Source organism: Corythoichthys intestinalis, chromosome 1 (genome assembly GCF_030265065.1).
Source record: "Corythoichthys intestinalis isolate RoL2023-P3 chromosome 1, ASM3026506v1, whole genome shotgun sequence".
Classification (NCBI taxonomy): domain Eukaryota; kingdom Metazoa; phylum Chordata; class Actinopteri; order Syngnathiformes; family Syngnathidae; genus Corythoichthys; species Corythoichthys intestinalis.
Window position 1 is genome coordinate 5,942,688 of NC_080395.1, and position 24,633 is coordinate 5,967,320.

Sequence of the window (24,633 nt, forward strand, 5' to 3'; positions counted from 1 at the left end):
GATATCACGACAGTGCCTTTTAATCTTGGGGCATTTCGGGGTCACTGCATAATGATATCGGGTTAATATGGGCTATAGAAATTCACTGTTATATTTTTCGAACAAAAGTGTGCCTTGGCCCAGAATTGGTTGAAAAACACTGCCCTAGTGCGAAAGGAACTGTTCCTTTTTAACAACCTGAGTCCTACAATCACACTGGTGTGATCAATAAAGTAGCATGGTACAAATAAAAACATTGAGGAATGTACGCTAACCAAGAGTCTGGGCTCAGATCCCTCGAAGCTACGTCAGGCTGCGGGAGGCTGTGGCGGCCGAGAGGCGAAGACGTCACGCGGACGGTGAGGTTCAGTTCCTGAGCCAAGAGCAGCTCGAGCGCCTGGCCAAGCAGGACCCCGAAGGCGACATCGCCGAATACGACGACCTGCCGTCAGGTATGTAGCCAATTACATTTGTTACAATTTCTTTAGTTTTTTAACATTTATTTTTCATTTTTGACTTTTTGAATTATTTGACTTTGTTTCGAATTTTATATTTTTTATTTATTTATTCATTTATTTGCCTATACTGCAAGTCACGCTCCATAATTTTTTTTTCTTTCCCTCACTTATTTCTTATACTGTACATATAGGGTTTGGGTTAACCCTGACCAATTATACAGTGCCTTGCAAAAGTATTCGGCCCCCTTGAATCTTGCAACATTTCGCCACATTTCAGGCTTCAAACATAAAGATATGAAATTTAATTTTTTTGTCAAGAATCAACAACAAGTGGGACACAATCGTGAAGTGGAACAACATTTATTGGATCATTTAAACTTTTTTAACAAATAAAAAACTGAAAAGTGGGGCGTGCAATATTATTCAACCCCTTTACTTTCAGTGCAGCAAACTCACTCCAGAAGTTCAGTGAGGATCTCTGAATGATCCAATGTTGTCCTAAATGACCGATGATGATAAATAGAATCCACCTGTGTGTAATCAAGTCTCCGTGTAAATGCACCTGCTCTGTGATAGTCTCAGGGTTCTGTTTAAAGTGCAGAGAGCATTATGAAAACCAAGGAACACACCAGGCAGGTCCGAGATACTGTTGTGGAGAAGTTTAAAGCCGGATTTGGATACAAAAAGATTTCCCAAGCTTTAAACATCTCAAGGAGCACTGTGCAAGCCATCATATTGAAATGGAAGGAGCATCAGACCACTGCAAATCTACCAAGACCCGGCCGTCCTTCCAAACTTTCTTCTCAAACAAGGAAAAAACTGATCAGAGATGCAGCCAAGAGGCCCATGATCACTCTGGATGAACTGCAGAGATCTAGAGCTGAGGTGGGAGAGTCTGTCCATAGGACAACAATCAGTCGTACACTGCACAAATCTGGCCTTTATGGAAGAGTGGCAAGAAGAAAGCCATTCCTCAAAGATATCCATAAAAAGTCTCGTTTAAAGTTTGCCACAAGCCACCTGGGAGACACGCCAAACATGTGGAAGAAGGTGCTCTGGTCAGATGAAACCAAAATGGAACTTTCTGGCCACAATGCAAAACGATATGTTTGGCGTAAAAGCAACACAGCTCATCACCCTGATCACACCATCCCCACTGTCAAACATGGTGGTGGCAGCATCATGGTTTGGGCCTGCTTTTCTTCAGCAGGGACAGGGAAGATGGTTAAAATTGACGGGAAGATGGATGCAGCCAAATACAGGAACATTCTGGAAGAAAACCTGTTGGTATCTGCACAAGACCTGAGACTGGGACGGAGATTTATCTTCCAACAGGACAATGATCCAAAACATATAGCCAAATCTACAATGGAATGGTTCAAAAATAAACGTATCCAGGTGTTAGAATGGCAAAGTCAAAGTCCAGACCTGAATCCAATGGAGAATCTGTGGAAAGAGCTGAAGACTGCTGTTCACAAACACTCTCCATCCAACCTCACTGAGCTCGAGCTGTTTTGCAAGGAAGAATGGGCAAGAATGTCAGCCTCTCGATGTGCAAAACTGATAGAAACATACCCCAAGCGACTTGCAGCTGTAATTGGAGCAAAAGGTGGCGCTACAAAGTATTAACGCAAGGGGGACGAATAATATTGCACGCCCCACTTTTCAGTTTTTCATTTGTTAAAAAAGTTTAAATTATCCAATAAATTTTGTTCCACTTCACGATTGTGTCCCACTTGTTGTTGATTCTTGACAAAAAATTAAAATTTTATATCTTCATGTTTGAAGCCTGAAATGTGGCGAAAGGTTGCAAGGTTCAAGGGGGGCTGAATACTTTTGCATGGCACTGTATATGTTGTATAATAGATTCCATTAAAAAAAAAAAATCTATATTTTTATTATTTTCTGTTTTTGTTGTTGTTTTTTAAACTTTTGAATGATTTTTTCTTTGTTATTTTTCAGAATAATAATATAAAATATCATTTTAAAAATTAAATAAAGTAGATAAAATATATATTTTTAATTAAAATAAAAAAGGTAAATTATTGTTTATTTAAACTATGAATGAGAATAAATGGCTCCTTCGTAATGTTTCTATTATTAATTAAAAATATATAATTTTATAATATGGGAAAATCCTGAAGTAAAAGAAAAAAATAGAAAAAAAATGAGAATTATGTCGCGGAAAAAAGTTTGACAAATATTAGAAAATATTTTGGGAGTAAATATAAAAGGGAAATTATTGTTTCTACATATTATAAATATTAATAAATTCTTCTTTTCATTTTTGTATTAATTATAAAAAATCTAATTAAAAAAAATGGGAAAATCCTAAATTAACAAAAAAATTTAATCAAAAATTACTTATGAAAAAAGTTTCATGAGAAATTAAATCTTTTGGGAGAAAATATAAAATAAAAATACCTTTTTGTTAATAAATATCATAAATATTAACACAGTCCTCTTTTTTAATTGTTCTATTATTAAATATAGAAAATTCTTTTTTTTAATTAAAAAAAAGTTTTTTAAAAATTATATATAATACATATTCATAACCCCCCCCATTTTTTAATTTTTTTTTAATTATAAATTTAAAAATATATAATTCCAAAAATCGGAAAATCCGAAATTCAAAAACTTTTTTTTTTCTAAAAAGAAAATATGGAAAATAATTTATGGAAAAAACAACACCAACAATATTTTAGGAGGATATACAGAAAAATTGTTATTATATACTACAAATATGAATAAATTCTTCCTTTTTCATTTTTGTATTATCCCGTCTGTTTTCTGCCGCTTCAAACGGATCAGCCGTCTAATTGTGATCAACTCATGATTGGACGTCTAACACGGTCAATAACACCATTTCACGGTTATACGACCGTTTCCCAGCCGTCAAGTTCCTGACAGAGACGGGGACGCTGCTGCACTTCCCGGACAGCAGCCGCGGCCTGCGCACGCTCTACTTCCTGTGTCCCGTGTGGCTGGCCGACTCCCTGCGGGCCATCGTGCGGCCGGAGTCCTCGCGCTCCAACGGGATCGTCCGAGCCGGAGACCTCCGGGTGAGACGGCCGTACATAGTCGTGAGTCATGCTCACGCTTTAACCACCCGTTTTCCAGATCCTGCTGGTCGGGACCGGACTGACCCGGGACAGCGAGGAGCAGTTTTTCCAGTTCCTGGCCAAGTTCGAGATTGCGCTTCCCGTCGCCGACGACAGGTAACTTGCTTTCTGGGCTCAAGTATTGGAAAACCATTGGCAGATGCTGGTCTTTCAATAAAAAGGAGCTTACTCTGTGAGTGCTTTGCGATAGTGAAGAGGCTGCTCGGTAGGGAAAGAAACTAGAGTGCCAGAAGTCAAATCTCCAAACAGAAGCAGCTAGGATGGAAAAAAACTACTGGAAATAATATTTATTGTTTTTCGCCAGTCGTTTTTAACAAAACAAATGTCGCCTGGATTAGAATGATCCTTATCCTCACTAGAGTCACGGGGGTGCTGGAGCCAATCCCAGCTAACTATTGGCAGTGGGTGGGGTACACCCTGAATCCATTTTCACGATGAAATCACGTTTAGTTATCCCAAAGAGCCAACAGGGAGCGACCAAAGTATTACAAATCATTCCCAAGATGCAATTTGCTGGGCTTTTGCACAAATTTTTAAATTTTAACATTTTTCTTTGTGACTATTTCTTTCTGGTAACGCAATAGTTATATATCATGAGTTTATAATTCATTTTTTTTCAATCAGGTATTGTTCTTTTCATTTTTGCACCATTGTCTGCTCACTTAACAAATCGCAAGAATCTTTGTTTGGAGACATCTAATGGTCAATAAGCAGAATTGCCATGTAAAGCTGCGACCAGCCCTTGTACAAAGGCAGAGGCCTAATTCGTTCGTTCGCTGCCATCCCTCCCACGTCAAACTGATTCAGTTCAAGTTTGGGGCATTTATGGGTCACTTCGTGTTGACTTTAAGGGCATTTATAGCTTACTTCTTGTCGGTTTTTGGGTATTTTAGGGTCACTTCCTGTTAATTTTGGGTTAAATAACAGGAAATGATTCAGGAAATGAATAAGCAGTGACTTAAACTCAACAGGACGTGACCTGTGAATGCCTTAAAATGAATAGCATTTAAGCTAGCGGACCTTTGCTACGCAATTTAGCCAATTGTTGTCGACATTAGCATTATATAGCATTTAAGCAAGCGGACTTTTGCTATGCAAGTTAGCCAATTGTTGTAAACATTAGAATTATATAGCATTTAAGCTAGCGCACTTTTGCTATGCAAGTTAGTCAATCGTTGTAAAAGTTAATATTAAATAGCATTTAAGCTAGCAGACTGTTGCTATGCAAGTTAGCCAATCATTGTAAAAGTTACTATTAAATAGCATTTAAGCTAGTAGACTTATGGTATGCAAATTAGCCAATTGTTCAAAACATTAGCTATATATAGCGTTTAAGCTAGCGGACTTTTGCTACGCAAGTTAGCCAATAGTTGTAAACATGAGCATTATATAGCATTTAGGCTAGCGGGTTTTCACTGTGCAAGTTAGCCAATCGTTGTAAACATTAGCATTTTATAGCCTTTAAGCTAGTGGACGGTTGCTATGAAAGTTAGCAAATTGTTGTAAACATAAGCATTTTATAGCATTTAAGCGAGCGGACTTTTGTTATGCAAGTTAGCCAACTGTTGTAAACATTAGCATTTTATAGCATTTAAGCTAGCGCACTTTTGCTATGCAAGTTAGCAAATTGTTGTAAACATTAGCATATATTGCATTCAAGTTAGCGCACTTTTGCTATGCAAGTTAGCAAATTTGGGTAAACATAAGCATTATATAGCATTTAAGCGAGCGGACTTTTGTTATGCAAGTTAGCCAACTGTTGTAAACATTAGCATTATATAGTATTCAAGCTAGCAGACTTTTGCTATGCAAGTTAGCCAATTGTTGTAAACATTAGCATTATACAGCATTTACATTAGCATTATAAAGCATTTAAGCTAGCGGACTTTTGCTACGCAAGTTAGCCAATTGTTGCAATTGGCTAACTTGCTAGCTTAGGGTGACCTGTAAATGCCCCGCAGCGCCGTCAAAGGTGCCACCGTCATCCCCTTGGGACCTGGGGCGGTCACCTGGGCCATCCATGCCCCCATGAGAATAAGCAACCCCGCCCCCCACACCCGACCCCACCACTGCCTGCCCACCCAGATCCTCAGCCACCGCTACAACCCCCAAACCGATGCGGACCACTGCGGGACCCCCACGGCCCATGAGGCAGGGGTTTTCGCACATACTAGCATGTCATACTAGCGTGTTACGTTTTCCCCCACTCAGCTACCTGCTGCCTCACCTTCTACCCGCCAAGCCCGGCGTGGACCTGCACTGCTTGCGCCGGCCCGGCGCCGACACGCTGCGCCGTCTCTTTAAGATGAGCTTCGTGCCTGCCGGCTTTTGGGAACGATTCATCGCCAGGATGCTCATCAGCCTAAATGACATGGACCAGCTGGTACGTACCTTTTAACCACTTCTAGCTTTCACTGCGGTCCTTCCCGAGACAATGACAGGCGTCCAATCATCCTTCTAGTGTTTTTCCACTTGCAGACATCCAATCCAACAAGTGAAAAACTTATTTCATTTCACGGCAGAAGTGCAGAAAGACCTTTCATTGTCCCTACCAACATGGCTGCCTTGAGGCCACCTACGTTAAAGTCCGGGCATTAAATCAAGACAATATGAGCAATGTCAAGGCATCTGCTATTTACTCAGTGGCTGCCATCGACGGCACTGGATGTCCAATCCCTTTAAAGCGGGAGTTCGGCAGCAAATACAGATTCGCTAACAAACCTTCGGCTTGAAATGATTTGGACACCTACTAGTGACACTCATCTACGTCCACGCGTTTGGATGTCTTCCGGGCGACTGGCAGTTGGACACTCGATCTTAAAAAGAACGTATTGCGCACCCTCGGGGCATTATTTCTTTGTACACCCCGATGGCGTCATTTTCGTGCCGTATCGGTACAGATACAAGTATCGGTATCAGGGAAATATACACATATCTCACCGATTCTAGAACATTTTTTGGGGTAGCTGAACTTTAGTGCAATCGCCACTGCCGACGTATTATGATTGAGACCGTATCAGGCTTGATTTTTGTTGGCTCGTTTATTTTTTTTCAGTCGTCGGAGCTCCAGCGCAGCGCTCGTCCTCGTCAAGGCCGGATGTCGGCGATCTACAGTTTGGGAGGAAATCAACGGAGGAACCGCTGCAGTACTTTCCGGGTGCGCCGCCGTCAGACCGTCTATTGGAGGGAAGGCTTGTTGGTCACCTTTGACGGAGGTTACTTCAGGTTCGCGTCTTTGTTTTCACGCAATGCAAAACATAATATGGACTTGGAACTCCATTATCGATAGTAGCTTTGCATGAATCTAGTCCTACAATTTTTATCCACATCACATAATTCAGGCATCAGAAATTAGTTAGGGGCACAGAAGTTATGTAAAGATTTTGCCAAAAATGTACGGTTCCGCCAAATTTTTCCCAAAACTTTCCTATTTGTGTGTTATGGGCACAATTTCCCATTCATTTCAATGGGACAAAAACCTCCATTTACTCCTTCTTATTTCCAACCCAAGTGACTCAGTATAAACAGGAATTTATCCCTAAATGCCCCAATATCAACAGGAAGTGACCCAATATCAACATCAAGTCACCACAAATGACCCCAGATAAACAGGACCCAATATCAACAGAAAGCACTCCAAAATGCCCCCATATCAACAGGTATTCACCCGATATCAACAGGAAGAACAGGAAGTGACCTGATATCAACGGGAGGTGACCCTAAAATTACCCCAGATCAACAGGAAGTAACTCGATATCAACGTAAAGTGACAACGAAATTACCCCAGATAAACAAGAAGTGACCCAACATCAACAGGAAGGGACCTAACATAAACAGGAAGTACCCCAGAATGTTCCCGAATCAACAGGAAACGAATCGACAACAAGAGGAAATGACCTTAAAATGATCCAACATCAACAAGAAGTGACCCCAAGATGACCCCAGATCAACAGTAAGTAACTCGATATCAACTGGAAGTGACCCGATAGCAACATAAAGTGACCACGAAATTACCCCAGATAAACAAGAAGTGACCCAACATCAACAGGAAGTGACCTGACATCAACTGGAAGTACTTGTCAAGTTCAAATACGAATCCTTAGGTAGACATTTATAATATTACCCAAAATAAGGAGAGAAGGCACTCGATTTAGTTGAAAAGCTTGCAAGGAGAAAGAGGAGAAACTATACAGCTTCCGCAATCGTTCTAACTAGCCCCTCCTTCACCTTGCTCTTTATTTGGGATGGCCTTAGCAACAGACGGTTGTCTTGCCCTAAAAGGGGAAGCAAGCTAGCGACACCCCTTGTTTTTGTATGGCTATGTGTGTGAATGTAGGTGAAATTATATACATATGTGTCAGCACATTTCAGCAAAGCAAAGCGGCCTCTTCTGCCCTTGACGAGGCAAGAGGCTTCTTCAAGACAAAATATTCTAATAGGCAAAAGCAGTTCTTTGTTGTGGGCAACAATCAGCAAATATATACGTAACAACTTAATAATTATCTCATCAAATACATTTCATGAAGCAATAGTATTTGGCAAGTAGTAAAATGCAACAATATGATTGAAGTTGACCTGTGGAACCTAGGCTGGTTTAAACAGGTCAGAATGACAAGGCCGTTTTATCAAGAGCTAAACATGTCTATAGTTATCAATCACTAACATGTCTCAATCAATCATGGAACATACTATTTTAGCAATCAATACTTAATTGTAAGCCGTCATTGGTAAAAGCAAATATTTATTAACTATTTAATAATTATCTTATCAGTACCCCAGAATGTCCCCGAATCAACAGGAAGTGAACCGATATCAGTGGGAATTGACCCTAAAATGACCCCAGATCAACAGGAAGTAACTCGATATCAATTGGACGTGACCCGTTATCAATTTGAAGTCTTCACAAAATTACCCCAGAAGTGACCCAACATCAACATGAAGTGACCTGACATCAACAGGAAGTACCCCAGAATGTCCCCGAATCAACAGGAAGTGAACCGATATCAACGGAAAGTGACCCTAAAATGATCTGACATCAATAGGAAGTGACCCCAAAATGACCCCAGATCAACGTAAAGTAACTCGATATCAACTGAAGGTGACCCCATATCAACGTAAAGTGACCACGAAATTACCCCAGGTGAAAAACTGACCCAACACCCCAGAAGTAGAAGTACCCCAGAATCTCCCCGATTCAACAGGAAGTGAACCGATTTTTCTTTTGGCTCATGTGCAGCGTGGAGTCGGCGGAGGTCAACTGGAAGAAGAAGAGCGGCGGCATCGAGATCGTCTGCCAGTCGGAGAGCGGGGACTTCTCCGCCGTGGCCTTCGTCACCGACCACATCAACAACCTTGTGGAGCAGTGGTTTCCCGGTGGGTTTGTCGTCGCGAGCGGCGGCTATCGAGAGCCTCTCTGACCTTTTCCCGCAGCGCTGACGGCCAGCGAGAGTGACGGTACCCCACTGCTGGAGCAGTACGCGCCCTGCCAGCGCTGCGCCGCTCGGATCCCGCGGAATGGAACGTCCCGATCGGGCCGGGACAGTGAGGGCGAGGGCCTTCACCTGTTCGGGGTAGAGGACTGCGCTCTAGCTGCGCTGGCGGGAGATTTCATCGAGTGCCCCGGACCACCCGGGCACATCGTCCCCCTCCGGGAGCTGGTACCGGAACTCTTTATGACCGACTTCCCTGCACGGTAACGCTGGACGCCACAACTGACGCTTTTCTGATCACATGACCGATTGCGGGACAATAATGCTGTTTCTAGTGTAATTGAGTAGGAATGCTTTCACATCCTTTCCATCTCACTTTCTGTTGATTACTTGGGAGCTAACTGCTGCTAGCCTAGCGGCAGCAACAAATGTTATCGCGCCGCGTCACTTTTAATGCATCAATAGCACTTGGACTATGGCTCAGCTAATTTGTAACCTCAAAAATGCCCCGTCAGCGCTAGCTAGTGGAAGCTAGCGAGACGTGAAGGGTCGTCTATATCTCAGCCTATTCATAACCCTAACCTCAACCACATCCCTGTCAAACCCAGCTAGCTGCAGCGAGAAGTGTCTGTCTATAGCTCAGCCTATTCCTAACCACGACCACGCCCCCGTCAACGCTAGCCATTGGAAGCTAACGGCCACTAGCTAGTGCCAAACTAGCTGTTGTCATCTAGCGGCAGCGAGAACGGTCCGTCCATAGTTCAGCCTATTCATAACCCCTGTCAAACCTAGCTAGTGGAAGCTAGCGGCTGCTAGCTAGTGCCAACTAGCGGCAGCAAGAAGGGTCGGACTACAGCTCAGCCTATACATAAACTTAACCTCAACCATGGCCCCATTAAAGCTAGCTAGTGGAAGCTACATGCCACTAACTGGTGCCAACTAGCTAGCATAAACTTTGTGGCAACGAGAAGGGTCTGACTATAGCTCAGCCTATTCACTCTCGATAACCTCAACCACACCCTGTCAAACCTAGCTAATGGAAGCTAGCAGCCACTATCCAGTGCCAACTAGCTACTGTCAAATAGCAGCAGCAAAAAGGGTCTGTCTATAGCTCAGCCTATTCATAACTTCTACCTCAACCACTCCTACATCAGCGCTAGGTAGCAGCTAGCAGATGCTAGCGGGAAGGATCTGTCTATAGCTCAGCCTATTCATAACCCTAACCTCAACCACGCCCTCTTCAACGCTAGCTTGTGGGAGCTAACTAGTGCCAAATAGCTGGTGTCAACTAGCGGCAGCGAGGACGGTCTGCCTATATAGCTCAGCCTTTTCATAACCTTAACCTCAGCCATATCCCTGTCAAACATAGCGAATGAAAGCTAGCGGCCGCAAGTTAGTGCCAACAAACAGCAGAGATGAGGGTCGGTCTACAGCTCAGCAGCAAGCTAGTGGAAGCTGGAGGCCACTAACTAGTGCCAACTTGCGAGCATCAACTTGCGGCAACGAAAAGTGTTGGTCTATAGCTTAGCCTATTCACTGTCCTAGCCTCAACCACGCCCTGTCAAACCTAGCTAATGGAAGCCAGCGGCCACTATCTAGTGCCAACTAGCTACTGTCAACTAGCAGCAGCGAGAAGGGTCTTCCTATAGCTCAGCCTATTCATAGCCCTAACCTCAACTACACCCCTTTCAACGCTAGCCAGTGGAAGCTAGCTAGTGCCAATTTGCTGGCGTCAACTAGCAGCAGTGAGGACGATCTGTCTATTGATCAGCTTATTCAGAACCTTACCCTCAAGCATACCCTTGTCAAACCTAGCTAGTGGAAACCAGCGGCCGCTAGTTAGTGCCAACAAGCGGCAGCGATGAGGGTCAGTCTATAGCTCAGCCTGTAGATAACCCTACCCTCAACCACGCCCCCATTAAAGCTAGCTAGTGGAAGCTGGAGGCCACTAATTAGTGCTAACTAACTAGCATCAACCTGCGGAAACGAGAAGGGTTGGTCTATAGCTTAGCCTATTCACTGTCCTAACCTCAACCACGCCCTGTCAAACCTAGCTAAAGGAAGCTAGCGGCCGCTATCTTGTGCCAACTAGCTAGCGTCAACTAGCGGCAGTGAGAAAGGTCTGTCTATAGCTTGGCCTATTCATAACTTTTACCTCAACCAATCCTACATCAGCGCTAGGTAGCGGCTAGCAGATGCTAGCAGCAGCGAGAAGGGTTTGTCGTAGCAATAATGCGTCTACGTACGTGGTCTATAGTTTAGCCTGTGTTTTGTGTGTTCAGACTGTTCCTGGAGAAGGATTATCTGGAATATTCCGAGGATGAGTCCAACATCATTGGTCAGGGAGGCAGCGGCACCATTGTTTACCGCGCCCGCTACCGAGGGCAGCCCGTCGCCATCAAACGCTTTCACTCAAGAAACTTCTGGCAGAGGGCGCCATCTGAAGACGCAGGTGGACACATGCACAAGCTTCAGTTTTTTTTTCTTTGCAACAACCAGATGTCACTTACCGTCAGACACCATGATCAAACGCCTGCGGTCGGCAGAGGTGTGTCACCGCTTCGCCGAGTTCCGTCAGGAGGCGACAACCTTGCGCCGCCTACGGCACCCTTGCGTGGTGGCGCTGGAAGGCGTTTCCGTCCGCCCTCTCTGCCTGGTGCTGGAGCTGGCGCCGCTCGGAAGCCTCCGCGACGTCCTTGAGGGAAGCCTGGACGGCGGCAGAGGTGGGTGCAGCGCGCTCTCTCCCCGTGTAGAATTCCGCAAGTTCCTGATGTTATCGAAGCACTTTCTGGTCACGATTTTGAGTCCTGTTATCTTTTAATCAAGCTAGCTTTCGCTGCTCACAGGCATCAGCTACGTGCCCCTCGGTCACATGATCACCTACAAGATGGCCTATCAGGTGGCAACCGGACTCACCTACCTGCACAGGAAGAACATCATCTTCTGCGACCTTAAGTCGGACAACATCCTCGTCTGGTCCCTGCAGGTCTGCCGCCCGGCCGAACCTTAACTCGATCCCGCGTTGCGCCTTCCGAACCATTATCGCCGTCGTTCCAGGAGCGGGACGCGGTGAACGTCAAGCTGTCGGACTACGGCGTCTGCCGTCAGTCTTTCCGGGAGGGGGCCCTCGGGGTGGAAGGGACGCCGGGGTACCAGGCGCCCGAGGTCAGACCCGGCGTTGTTTACGACGAGAAGGTAACACGCACACGTAGACGCGTCCAATCATACTCTTGCTGTGAATTGAAATGTGTTTCTCACTAGTAGACTTCCAGTCCATTCAAAAATTATTTGTGGAATAAGCTAGTTATGACTGCATTTTAATGTCTATACATTGACTTTAAAGGGAGCATGGACCCTTCCAAAATGGCCTCCATGTGGACATTTTCATCAACAGGAAGTGACTCAAAATTAACAGGAATTGAGGCTAAATAAATAGGAAGTGACCCAAGGATGCTCCAAAAATCAGCAGGAAGTGACCCTAAATCAAATGGAAAATGCAAAAATATCAAGAGTGCTACAAAATATCAATTTATGTAACTTTACGCATAGAAAGTAAAACAATCATATAGACACAAACTAAACGGATTTTGCTCGCTCATATTTCTGGAGAGTTAGATTTGACACGTGCACGTGTTTTTGAAGGTGGACGTGTTCTCCTACGGGATGGTGTTATACGAGCTGCTCTCGGGCCGCCGCCCGTCCTTGGGTCGTCACCCGCTTCACGTCTCCAAGAAGCTGGCCGGTGGCGCGAGGCCGACGCTGGCCAGTCCGCAGGAAGTCAATTTCCACTTCCTGCAGCGCCTCATGACGCAGTGCTGGCACGGCAAACCCGAGCAGGTGAGCGCCAATTGAAGCGGGACGGGCCAACAACCGCGACCAGTGTCGGCCGCCGGAGTTTATAGCGAGTGGACGTCCAATCCGTTTGAAGAAATTACCTAAATATGACTTGATTTTAATGTTGCTGCATTGACTATGATGGGAAACTCGCCCTTACCAACATGGCCGCCTCGAAGCCATGTCGGTACAGGCGGCGAAGGGTATTTTCATCCTTGTGCTGTGAATGGAAATCAGTTTGTCCCTAGTAAGCGCTCAATCCATTGGAAGCGAGAGATTGTTAGCTGCCATCCCTTCCGCTTCAATCCATTTGAAGTGAGAAATTGTTAGCTGCCATCCCTCCCGTTTCAAATGGATTGGACGTCTCGCGCGGTCATTGGCAGCTACTGAGTAAAAAGCAGATGACTATACATTGATGAGTAATCTTTTAAAGAAATTCTCTAGTTATGACTTCATTTTAATGTCAATGCTGATGGAAAGATCGTCTCGTGGCGGCCATGTTGGTAGGGGCGAAGAATAGACTTTTCATTCCTTTGCTGTCAATTAAAATGAGTTTCTCACTGGTAGGTGTCTAATCCATTTGACACGGGAGGGATGGCAGCGGGCAAACAAATGTTCATACGTTGCCATCCCTCCCACTTCAAATGGATTGGACATCTGTCACTGTCATTGGAAGCCACCGAGTGATAGCAGATGATTTGATACTGATAAAATAGGATTTTAAATGCATTGACTTTGATAGAAATGTCACCTTGTGGCGGCCATGTTGGTGGGGGCGACAAATAGACATTTGACACGGGAGGGATGGCAGCGGACGAACAAATGTTCATACGTTGTCAACCCTCCCGCTTCACGTGGATTGGACATCTAGCACCCTCATGAGCAGGACAAGGACACGCCCACCAAGTGTTCTCAAATGACCTGATATGACCAGGACATGCCCCCCCCCCCCCAAATGTCCCCAAATAATCTGATATGACCAGGACAAGCACCCCAAATTACCTGATATGACCAGGACACGTCCCCCCAAATGTCCCCAAATGACCTGATATGACCAGGGCACGCCCCCCAAATGTCCCCAAATGACCTGATATGACCAGGATGTGTCCCTCAACTGTCCCTAAATCAACAGGAAGTGAACTGATATTGTCCCCGAAATGTCCCCAAACCAATCTGGGAGGGGCTAAGATCTGTATCTCTCTCATTTCTCCAGAAATTGCAGTTTCTAGTTAGATATTTATAAACTTCATATTTAAGTCAACACATTGACTTTGATCAGAAAATCATTCCCACCATTAATGGCCACTGACCGTGGCTAATGTCTGCCTTTGTGCCTGTTTGCCTGCGTTAGCGTCCGACAGCCTCCCAGTGTGCGCGACGCATGATGGACCCCGGCTTTGCCTGTCTCCGCTACGTGTTGCCGTGCGGCGCTCGCGGCCGGCTCTTCCTGCCATCGCTCGGGGGACGACGACATGTCGTCTTCTGGGACGGGGACGGCGACGACAGGTTTGCCGCTATTTTTCCGGCCGCGTGTCACTCATGTTTTGTGACCGACTTTCTCTTGTGGCGTCGCCGCAACAGGAGCTACAGTGTTGTGAACGTGCAGAAAGGTGAGCTGGAGGTCAACAGGAAGTCATGTCCCGGTGGTAGAGTCAGCTGCCTCGTCAAGATGGCCGACACGCTGTGGTTAGCCACCTACGTAAGCTCGTTCGTTCGCTCATGCCCACCCGTCACCGCGATGTTCACTATTTGTCGGTCACGTGACAGGAACAGGAAGTTCAGGTGTACCTCTTGAAGGACATGTGTCCTCTCACGCGACCTCACAAACGCTTCCCGTGTCCGGCCGTCATCACCTGCTTCCTCAAAATACCGGACGGCGGGCAACAGGTCAGTACACGCGCGGCGTCAAACTGGTGAGAGCGTCACGTGATGCTGTGGCACGCACGCAGGCAGAGGGCGTGTTCGCCGGCATGTCGGACGGCGCCCTAGTGCGGTACGGCGCCGCCGAGGATGGACTTCCCTCGGGGGACGTGGCCTACGCGTGCCCTCAATCCTCGACGATTGAGGAGCCCGGGCGAAGGCCCGCCCCCGTCACCTGTATGCTACTCATTGGCTGCGGCTCGCAGGTGGGCTCGCTCATCTCCGGGTGGAGAAGCCCTCTGCTCTGCTCAAATTTTTCATCCCCGTTTTCAACCGCGCAGCTGTGGGTGTCGGACGGTCCTGGCGTGCTGGTGCTGGAGCGCCATGGCCTTTCGCCGATGCGCCGACTGAAGCCGTACGAGTTTCCGTCCTTGCTAGTCTCCATGGCGATGGGCTTCAGTGTCTGGGGGGAGGAGTCTGTGTGGACTCTAGACGACGTCACCGATACTCTAGTCCTCTTCCATGCAGCCTCCTTCGCGCCGTGCGCCAAGTACAGGTTTGTTAACCCCAAAACAAAAAGTTCCGCAAACAGAACCTCAAGAAAGGACTGGGTTTCTTGTAGTGTTGCACCGATACCGATAATTGTATCGGTACCGATTCGGCACCTAAACGGGCATCTCCCGTATCGGAGGGTATTAAGAAACTGTATTAGTATTTTGGGACATTTCCGAGTCACCCCCTGTTGATTAGCGTCACTTCAATTTGATTTTTCAACTTCACATAGTCAACGAATTCTTCGCGCCACTATACCAACAGTTGGCGTGGTTTAGAGGGGGCGTGGTTTGTATAAGGTGGTTCGTAGCAGCTACCACTTGGCTCTGGGCTGCAGTCAGACCCTTCTCTAATTTAGTGGCATTTTAGGGCAACTTCCTGGTCTTATTGGGTCACTTCCTGTTGTTTTGGGGGCATTTCAGGGTCACTTCCTGTTGATTTGGAAATTTTCTTGGGTCACTTCTTGTTGATATCGGTTCACTTTTTATTGATTTGGTGTCATTTCGGAGTCGCCTCGTGTTGATATCGGGTCACTTTCTGTGGAAACGGCGTCCATCCATCCATTATCTTCCGCTTAGTCCGGGGTCGGGTCGCGGGGGCAGCAGCTTTAGCAGGGAAGCCCAGACTTCCCTCTCCCCAGCCACTTCAGCCAGCTCCTCTGGCGGGATTCCAAGGCGTTCCCAGGCCAGCCGAGTGACATAGTGTCTCCAGCGTGTCCTGGGTCGACCCCGGGGCCTCCTGCTGGTGGGACATGCCCGGAACACCTCTCCAGGGAGGCGTCCAGGAGGCATCCGAACCAGATGCCCGAGCCACCTCAACTGGCTCCTCTCAACGCGGAGGAGTAGCGGCTCGACACCAAGCCCCTCCCGGATGACCGGGCTTCTCACCCTATCGCTAAGGGAGAGCCCGGACACCCTGCGGAGGAAACTCATTTCGGCCGCTTGTATCCGGGATCTTGTTCTTTCGGTCACGACCCACAGCTCGTGACCATAGGTGAGGGTAGGAACGTAGATCGACTGGTAAATCGAGAGCTTCGCCTTTTGGCTCAGCTCCTTCTTCACCACAACGGACCGGTGCAGAGTCCGCATCACTGCAGACGCTGCACCGATCCGCCTGTCAATCTCCCGCTCCCTCCCACCCTCACTCGTGAACAAGACCCCAAGATACTTGAACTCCTCCACTTGGGGCAGGATCTCATCCCCGACCCGGAGAGGGCATGCCACCCTTTTCCGGCTGAGGACCATGGTCTCGGATTTGGAGGTGCTGATCTTCATCCCAACCGCTTCACACTCGGCTGCGAACCTTCCCAGTGAGAGTTGGAGGTCATGGCTTGATGAAGCCAACAGCACCACATCATCTGCAAAAAGCAGAGATGCAATGCTGAGGTCACCAAACCGGAAACCCTCAACGCTTCGGCTGCGCCTAGAAATTCTGTCCATAAAAATTATTAACAGAATCGGTGACAAAGGGCAGCCTTGGCGGAGTCCAATCCTCACTGGGAACGAATTCGACTTACTGCCGGCAATGCGGACCAGACTCTGACACCGGTCGTACAGGGACCGAACAGCCCTTACCAAGGGGCTCAGTACCCTGTACTCCCAGAGCACCCTCCACAGGATTCCCCTAGGCACACGGTCGAACGCCTTCTCCAAATCCACAAAACACATGTAGACTGGTTGGGCGAACTCCCATGCACCCTCGAGGACCCTGCTGAGGGTGTAGAGCTGGTCCACTGTTCCACGGCCGGGACGAAAACCACACTGCTCCTCCTGAATCCGAGATTCGACTTCCCGACGGACCCTCCTCTCCAGCACCCCTGAATAGACTTTACCGGGGAGGCTGAGGAGTGTGATTCCTCTATAATTGGAACACACCCTCCGGTCCCCCTTTTTATAAAAGGGGGACCACCACCCCGGAAACGGTGTCACTTCCGTTTAATTTTCTTGAACTTCCTGTTCACATTGCCATTGCTTCCTATTGATTACAGGTCACTGCCTGTAGATTTGACAGCATTCCGGGGCGACTCAAGCGGCGGACATGGCGCTGGAGTTGTGCTTTGTGTCAGTGGTTCGATTCGCGGCTACGACTGCCCACTGTCGAAGTGCCCATGGGCAAGGCACTGAACCCTGATTTGCCCCCAATGGGTTGGCAGCGCCTTGCATAGCAGAAGCACTGTTGGTTTGTGAATGAGTGTGTGAAAGGGTAAATGTTCGCTACTGTAAAGCGTTTGGGGCATGGTAACTAGGGATGTCCCGATCAAAGTTTTTGCACTTCCGATCCCATACCGATATTGTTTTGCACTTCAGATCCGATCCAGATATTGTTTTGCACTTCCGATCCGATACCGATACTGGCCGATACCGACCTATCTGAGCATGTGTTAAAGTTTAAAGTTATTTAGCCTCCTTACTTAGTTGTCAGACTCATGTTGAAAAAGGTTTTAGTACCCTTGATAACAACTAGCCAGCTGAATTAGGTGAGTTTGAATAACACACAACGGTTGGTAACAAGAAACTGACCTGTTTATTCAGTGACAAACACAAAACATTATAAATAACAAACAGAAATGGCATAGTCAGTCAGTAAAACGTGCAAATAATATTGTAAACTGTCTTAAAAAAGCAAAACACACCAACAACCTCAGTGGAAAATCCCACAAATCCCCCAAGCTATTAGATGCTTTTAATGTTTCGTGCATTAGTTACAAAAATTGTATAAAAAGCTTCTCCGGTTTAAATAAACGACTATTTCAGTATCAAGTTAACATTTTAAAACAGTTAATAAAATACTCAAGTCCCCATTCTGTATCAGCAGCTTTAAACTACATTCAATTCATTTAATTTTGCGAATCAACTGTTAAAATTGTTAAAATTACTCCCGTTATTCCATAATTTCCCTTCTGTCTACTTTCGACGTGAAATTTTTAAAACTGTTTTGAAGATAGATTCAAGTCAAGATTTTGGCCGATTTAGGAGTATTTTAGATAAAAAGTTAATTAGGTTCACTTGGAAGGTTCACAACAGCCTACGAGGGAAGTCTTCTGCTTTAAGATGGCGGCTGTTTACTAACCTATCTGGTTTTCAATACTTCAATGTTGCTAACGCAGTGAAGTCTGTCGTGTAGCATCTGGTTCTATATACATATGATATCTATTATCTCCAGTAAAACGACGTTGACGTAGTTTGTTCCGGCTGTCAGCAGCAGTCAGGTATTCTTGTGTTTTATGTTTACTTAGCGCGGTCTTCAGGACGCAATGAGAAACTGACCACATTGCGTCCTGAAGACCGCGCTGTGTATTAGTTCCGCTTTACTTGACGTATTTCAATAATCGGAATTTGGATGTTTGTGAATCGTTCTCAAATCTTCAGCGGCCGAATCGCGTGTTGGCTGGTGCGTCTCTACTCACGTGAGATAATGGCTCGTCATCCAGAATGAATTCTTCGGCAATGACTTTTGTTATTCCCTGGGCTTTGGGACTCTCGAGTGCCAGTTTGTCATGAATAGCAAAAGTTTCTGCCAGTGTTAGTTGCGTAGGACCTTTCTTTTTGTCTTCGGTTTTCTTAACATACTCCTCATATTGTTTGTGGTGGTACTTCGCTAAATGCTTGATTAGGTTGGTTGCATTAAAACTTCTTACGAAGGTGTCCCGTAAAATGCGGACCGGATTTTAGGGAAACCGAAGCAAAAACTGGAATGGATTATGTAAATCCGTGCGCTGGAAAACACGGACCGGACTTTAAAAAAAACTGGATCGGAATTTTTCCTGTGTTCCGATCCGATACAAATATCGGATCGAGACATCTCTAATGGTTACCATGTAGATAAATGCGCGATATAAGTACTGTCCATAGACTTTCTGTTGATATCGGGTCACTTCCCGTTCAGTCACTTCCTGTTGTTTTGGGGGCATGTCAGGGTCATGTCCTGTTTATATCAGGTCACATGCCATCAATGGAATGACGGATAGGGCCATTGGTAATGTATGGGAAGCACACACCAGCTTGCTGTGGAACTCCTACGATCACGCCGGCCGGTTCAATCATGTGGCGGTTTAAAGAGCAGTAATCATTTTCATGTCAATGTAGGAAATGTTTTCTCCACTAGAGGGCACTGATGCTCATTTCATTTTTCTAGTCAGAATTCTTAACACTAGTTTATGGAGGTCAGACTAACGTCCTTGCAACTTGTCCTTCAGCTGTGGCGACTGCAGTCCTTTCCGCGACGTCTTCCCGGTCAGCCGCCCTTCGACGGTGGGCATAAATGGCGAGGAGGCGGGGATTCGGACGGTCTCGCCCCGGGTTTCACCAGGAGGCGGATCCACAGACTCGGACGACGGTGAAGATCGGGACACCACAGAGTCGCCTGCGCCGCCTCTGCGAGCCTTTAAGGTTCTGATGGTGAACGACCTCCTTTGGGTCTTCAGGTGATCAACGCACTCCCGAATGATACATGCCGCCACCAGAGCGTCACTCAGATTTTCTGGACAGGCGCGGCGGAGATGTTCTGCTGATCCAAGTGGAGCCGGATGGAGATCGAATGAGAGGACGGGTTGGCGCTGTGTTGGAGCCTCCTTCGATAGAGTCCTTGGGGTAAGTTGGCCTTGGAGACTTTTTGAAAAATCCAAACTTGTCTAAAACTATCAGAACCGCGTAAAGGGTTATAGCCTTTTCCAAACATTTGCTGGAGTTTTTATTGGCCTGCAGCAAATGATGAAAATGTTCCGGAACACAACCCGGGCGTCATTGAAAGACCGGCTCACTTCATGGATGGTGTTGGAAGCCATCCAGCCGGTAACACAAGTACCTATACATGTGCCTTGATCGAGGCTCATGTACATGGCACATGACCCACAAATTATTGCAATTACAAATGTTTTAGTAGTAATATTGTCATTTACTTTGCTTGCAATGAGAAAGGACAAAAGAGAATGATTTTTTATTTTTTTAAATCACTCAATCATCATTATACACAAAACTCCAAAAATGGGCCGGACAAAAGTATTGGCACCCTCAGCCAGATACTTGGTAGCGCAACCTTTAGACAAAATAACTGCGAACAACCGCTTCCGGTATCCATCAGTGACTTTCTTAAAATGCTCTGCTGGAATTTTAGACCATTCTTCTTTGGCCAACTGCTCCAGGTCTCTGAGATTTGAACTGCCATTTTCAGATCTCTCCACAGGTATTCTATGGGATTCAGGTCTGGGCTCATTGCTGTCCACTTCAGTAGTCTCCAGTAGTTTCTCTCAAACCATTTTCTAGTGCTTTTTGAAGAGTGTTTTGGGTCTTTGTCCTGCTTGAAGACCCTTTGACCTCTGAGGGAGACCCAGCTTTCTCACACTGGGCCCTACATTATGCTGCAAAATTTGTTGGTAGTTCAGTGCCAGAGGCAGTAAAGCAACCCTAAAACATCAGGGAACCACCGCCATGTTCGACTGTGGATACAGTGTTCTTTTCTTTGAAGGCCTCATTTTTTTCCCCTGTAAACTGTTGTTTCCTTTAAAAAAAGCTCTACTTTTGTCTCATCTGACCAGAGAACATTCTTCCAAAACATTTTTGGCTTTCTCAGGTAAGTTTTGGCAAACTCCAGTCTGGCTATTTTATGTCTCTGGGTCAGAAGTGGGGTCTTCCTGGGTATCCTACCACAGAGTCCCTTTTTATTCAGACGCTGTAGTACGGCTTCGCATTGACACTGTTGTACCCTTGGACTGCAGGAGAGCTTGTTTGGATGTTAGTCGAGGTTCTTTATCCACCATCCGCACAGTCTTTCGTTGAACTCTCTCATCATGTTTTCTTTTCCATCCACATCTAAGGAGGTTAGCCGTAGTGCCATGGGCTTTACACTTGTTGATTACACTGCGCATAGACTTAAGAGATGGACTTGTAGACTTGAGATTGCCCATGCTTCCTCACAATTTTGCTTATCAAGTCCTGAGGCAGTTCATTGGTCTTCTTTTCTCCATGCTCAATGTGGTACACACAAGGACACAGGACAGAGGTTGAGTCAACTTTAATCCATTTTAACTGGCTGCAAGTGTGATTGTTATTGCCACCACCTGTTATGTACCACAGGTAAGTAACAGGTGCTGTTAATTACACAAATTGGAGAAGCATCACATGATTTTTCAAAGGGTGCCAATATTTTTGTTGTGCCCATTTTTTTAGTTTTCTGTAAAATAATAATGATTTTTTTTTTTTTTTTTAATTCCATCGTCTTTTGGGGTTGTTTTTTTTTTTGTATTGCAGGCAAAATAAATGAAGATATTACTACCAAAGCATTTGAAATTGCAATCATTTTCTAGGAGAAATTAAGCATTATCTGACAGAATTGCAGGGGTGACAATACTTGTGGCCAGCAGTGTAATTAAAACGATGTAGTCATTTTAAAGCATAAATCACCTTAAGTTATCTATATGGTCTCTCCAAGAATATTGTTTTAAAGAGGCGTCACTGTGAAGTTTCCCATGCTGAGTCAAATTAGGCCGGAGGCACCACTCCTGGTGGCGCCTTCCGTCAATTTAAGTTTCAGCTTTGCAACCAACTAAGAACAGCCATGCAGTTTTGATTTGAGGAGGAAAGACATTTGAGGGAGCGCTGCCCCCTATTCCCCCTGCGTAGAGCCAGTGTCGGATGGCACCTTAGTTAGCATAGGCGTGTAAAAATGTATTTCTTGTTGTTGGTTCTTCTCTTCTGTCTGTCTGTCCCCCCATAAACCCTTCCTTTTGAATAGATGTCCACTGTCCCTAAAGGGGGTTCAACTTTCCGTTTCCTCTCCATCCTGTCAGGACGCTCGAGGAGGTGGGGCTCGCGGGGGACGACGCGGTGGTGTGTGGCTTTGGCGGGGCTTCTTCCATCAGCTTGTGCGTCTGGCGCGCCTGGGACTCACCTCGTCTGGAAGTCTTCTATCGTAGCGCCGAGGACCCGGCCCGTCTGGAAATGGGCTTGAGGCGTTGCAGGTAGAAGAGGCGGGGCCATAATTCGCACAGGCGTCCCTTCCCTTCGAACTGGAAGTGCTCTTCCGGCGCTGTCAATGAGTTCTTTCTCTCTGAGCCAGTGGTGGCTAGTGATGCGTTATAGGATCTCTGGGACACCACTTTTGGAGAAAAATGTAACTCTAATATTTCAATGTAGTCGTGTTCAGGTTCAAATACCTCACACGCATGCCAGATATGAGTAAGATTGCACCTTGTATTAGGAAGTTATTGGCCATTTTGAGACATGTCGAGGGTCTTTTTCCTGTTTGGACCCCGCCGCTTCAACGAAAACTTTTCTATTTTTCTTCAGATACCTGAACACATGTCTAAAGGCTCCCCTGATGCATGTTTGAGGTCAATTGTTTTTTATCCCCGAGGAGAAGCCTCTCTCGTAAAAAAGGGCATTTCCTGTTTCCACTAGGGGGCGCCAGGCCTAATGGGTAATATTTCAAAACACTGGTGTTCAGGCTTGCATACCTTACATGCATGCCAGGTATGAAAAAGATTGCACCTTGTATCAGGAAGTTATTAGTAGAGATGTCCCGATCGATCGGCATAACGTCATTTTCAAAGTATCTGAATCGGCAAAAAAATATCGGCCATGCCTTATATTAATGTATATATATTTTAATCAAATCGTTTTCTATTTGTATTTAACGTTACAGATATAATGTGTTACACTCATCCAGAGTCTTTAGTTTAGGCTCAATGTAGGATTATCAAAAAAAAATACAATATCGGCGGCAATAAATTTATTAAAAAACGTGTCACGCCAAAATAGTTATCATTATTAATGTATTCGTAATATGACCCTTTCATTCATTATCGTGCTCAATCTGTTCCAACGCCATTTAACCTATATAGAGAGATAAAAGGCAGCGCCAAAAGAGTAGAGTGAATTTTGGCAGCCTTTGAAACAGAACTTCAATTTATTTAAACCTTGCAATCCCTCGCCCTATTATTAGAAATATCATGGGAAGCAATGTGGGGAAGCAAGGTGGCAATAGAGCTTTGTCTTAACACCTTAACTTATTCCCTAAAGCAGAGAAGATATATCCATTTGTAGCACGACCCACAGTCATGGTTTTACTTCCCAGTTCCCATCATGGTTTCACTTCCCATCAAGCATTGGAGCATGCTGCATCAGGGGTCGCGTTAACCGAATATTTTCCGTCGTTGACCGTTTTTTTAAAACGGTGACGGAAAAAACTGAAATCTATCCGTCATTTTGACTGGTTGCAATTCACACCCCAGACCACAGGGTGACGAGTGAGCATATTAATTAGCTATTGTCACTCTTGATGCATGACGTCGTTGGCCTTACTCGGAAAAATGTCAAGGCAACTGAGCGTCCGGACTAAGGCTACGTACATACTACAGGTCTTAATGCACGAATCCCATTTTTCCGTGTTTTTCCGACTCGAGTGAGGCATTAACTTGACGGTCTGAACGTGACAAGTCGCATAGAACGGGACCATTTCAAATCCGATCTGGGTCACTTTCGTACGTGGTCTAAATCCGATCTGGGCCACATTTTTCCAGACTCTCGCGGCGGTCTGTACTGTCCAGTCCCGCAGATCGGATTTAATGCAGCAATTACGTCATCAAAAAGCGAGAGACGGTACGGTAGCTACGGTAGCGATGCAGCAGTGCGTTATTAGCGCCTATTAGCGACAACAGTCATAAAAAAATAAAAACTGGTTTGAGGATAAGCCTGAGAATGATCGGTTTTCTCTCTGCTCCATATAAGCAGTATTTCAACATTGCTTACACGGCCGAGAGTCGGGGCAAACTGCCCGTATGTTTGTGTGACATGCACGAACAGTGCGTGCATGCTATCGATCAATATACTTTGAATATAAGCCTAAACGGGGATTATATATGCCCTTTTATTTGTGACCTCTTTTTAACAGCAACAAGCCTATGGCTACGTTCATACTACAGGTCTTAATGCACGAATCCGATTTTTTGTCATATATGCGCACTAATTCGCAGTCCGACATGCGCTGAGCATCAAAACAAATGACCATACAATCACACATGCTGGCTGTGATCCGTCATTCCAGGGATATGATATTTTGCCTATTAAAAAGAGGACACAAATAACAGGCATAAATAATCCCTGTACAGGTTTATGTTCAAAGTATATAGATCGATAGCATGCACGCACTGTTCGTGCATGTCACACACACATACGAGCAGTTTGCCCCGACTCTCGGCCGTGTAAGCAATGGTGAAATATTGCTTATATGGAGCAGAGAGAAAACCGATCATTCTCAGGCTTATCCTCAAACCCTTTTTTTTTTTAAAGCTAGGCGCTAATAACGCACAGTTGCTTGATGTGTGATGGCGCGGTGTGGATTTTCTGTTAAGCTTGCTCGGACAGAATATTAATTAAAGATGAATGAAAACTAAATACTATTGAA

The 24,633-nt window shown here is 45.7% G+C and overlaps 1 protein-coding gene across 5 annotated transcripts in view; it reads left to right on the plus strand.

The window, feature by feature from the left end:
- Positions 1-23,941, plus strand: part of lrrk1 (leucine-rich repeat kinase 1) — a 59,438-nt gene extending 35,497 nt beyond the window's left edge. For all 5 annotated transcript variants that reach the window (XM_057849320.1, XM_057849307.1, XM_057849314.1 and 2 more), the window contains 20 exons: positions 272-431; positions 3,330-3,499; positions 3,558-3,655; positions 5,771-5,942; positions 6,615-6,784; positions 8,796-8,932; positions 8,990-9,251; positions 11,271-11,440; positions 11,505-11,711; positions 11,835-11,974; positions 12,046-12,183; positions 12,631-12,825; positions 14,174-14,328; positions 14,404-14,521; positions 14,590-14,709; positions 14,772-14,948; positions 15,024-15,238; positions 19,430-19,657; positions 19,722-19,823; positions 22,019-23,941. In XM_057849320.1, coding sequence (XP_057705303.1) covers positions 272-431; positions 3,330-3,499; positions 3,558-3,655; positions 5,771-5,942; positions 6,615-6,784; positions 8,796-8,932; positions 8,990-9,251; positions 11,271-11,440; positions 11,505-11,711; positions 11,835-11,974; positions 12,046-12,183; positions 12,631-12,825; positions 14,174-14,328; positions 14,404-14,521; positions 14,590-14,709; positions 14,772-14,948; positions 15,024-15,238; positions 19,430-19,657; positions 19,722-19,823; positions 22,019-22,193 — 3,309 coding nt within the window. In that variant the 3' untranslated portion in view covers positions 22,194-23,941. The remainder of the gene's footprint in view (positions 1-271; positions 432-3,329; positions 3,500-3,557; positions 3,656-5,770; positions 5,943-6,614; positions 6,785-8,795; positions 8,933-8,989; positions 9,252-11,270; positions 11,441-11,504; positions 11,712-11,834; positions 11,975-12,045; positions 12,184-12,630; positions 12,826-14,173; positions 14,329-14,403; positions 14,522-14,589; positions 14,710-14,771; positions 14,949-15,023; positions 15,239-19,429; positions 19,658-19,721; positions 19,824-22,018) is intronic.
- The last annotated feature ends 692 nt before the right edge of the window (positions 23,942-24,633 follow it).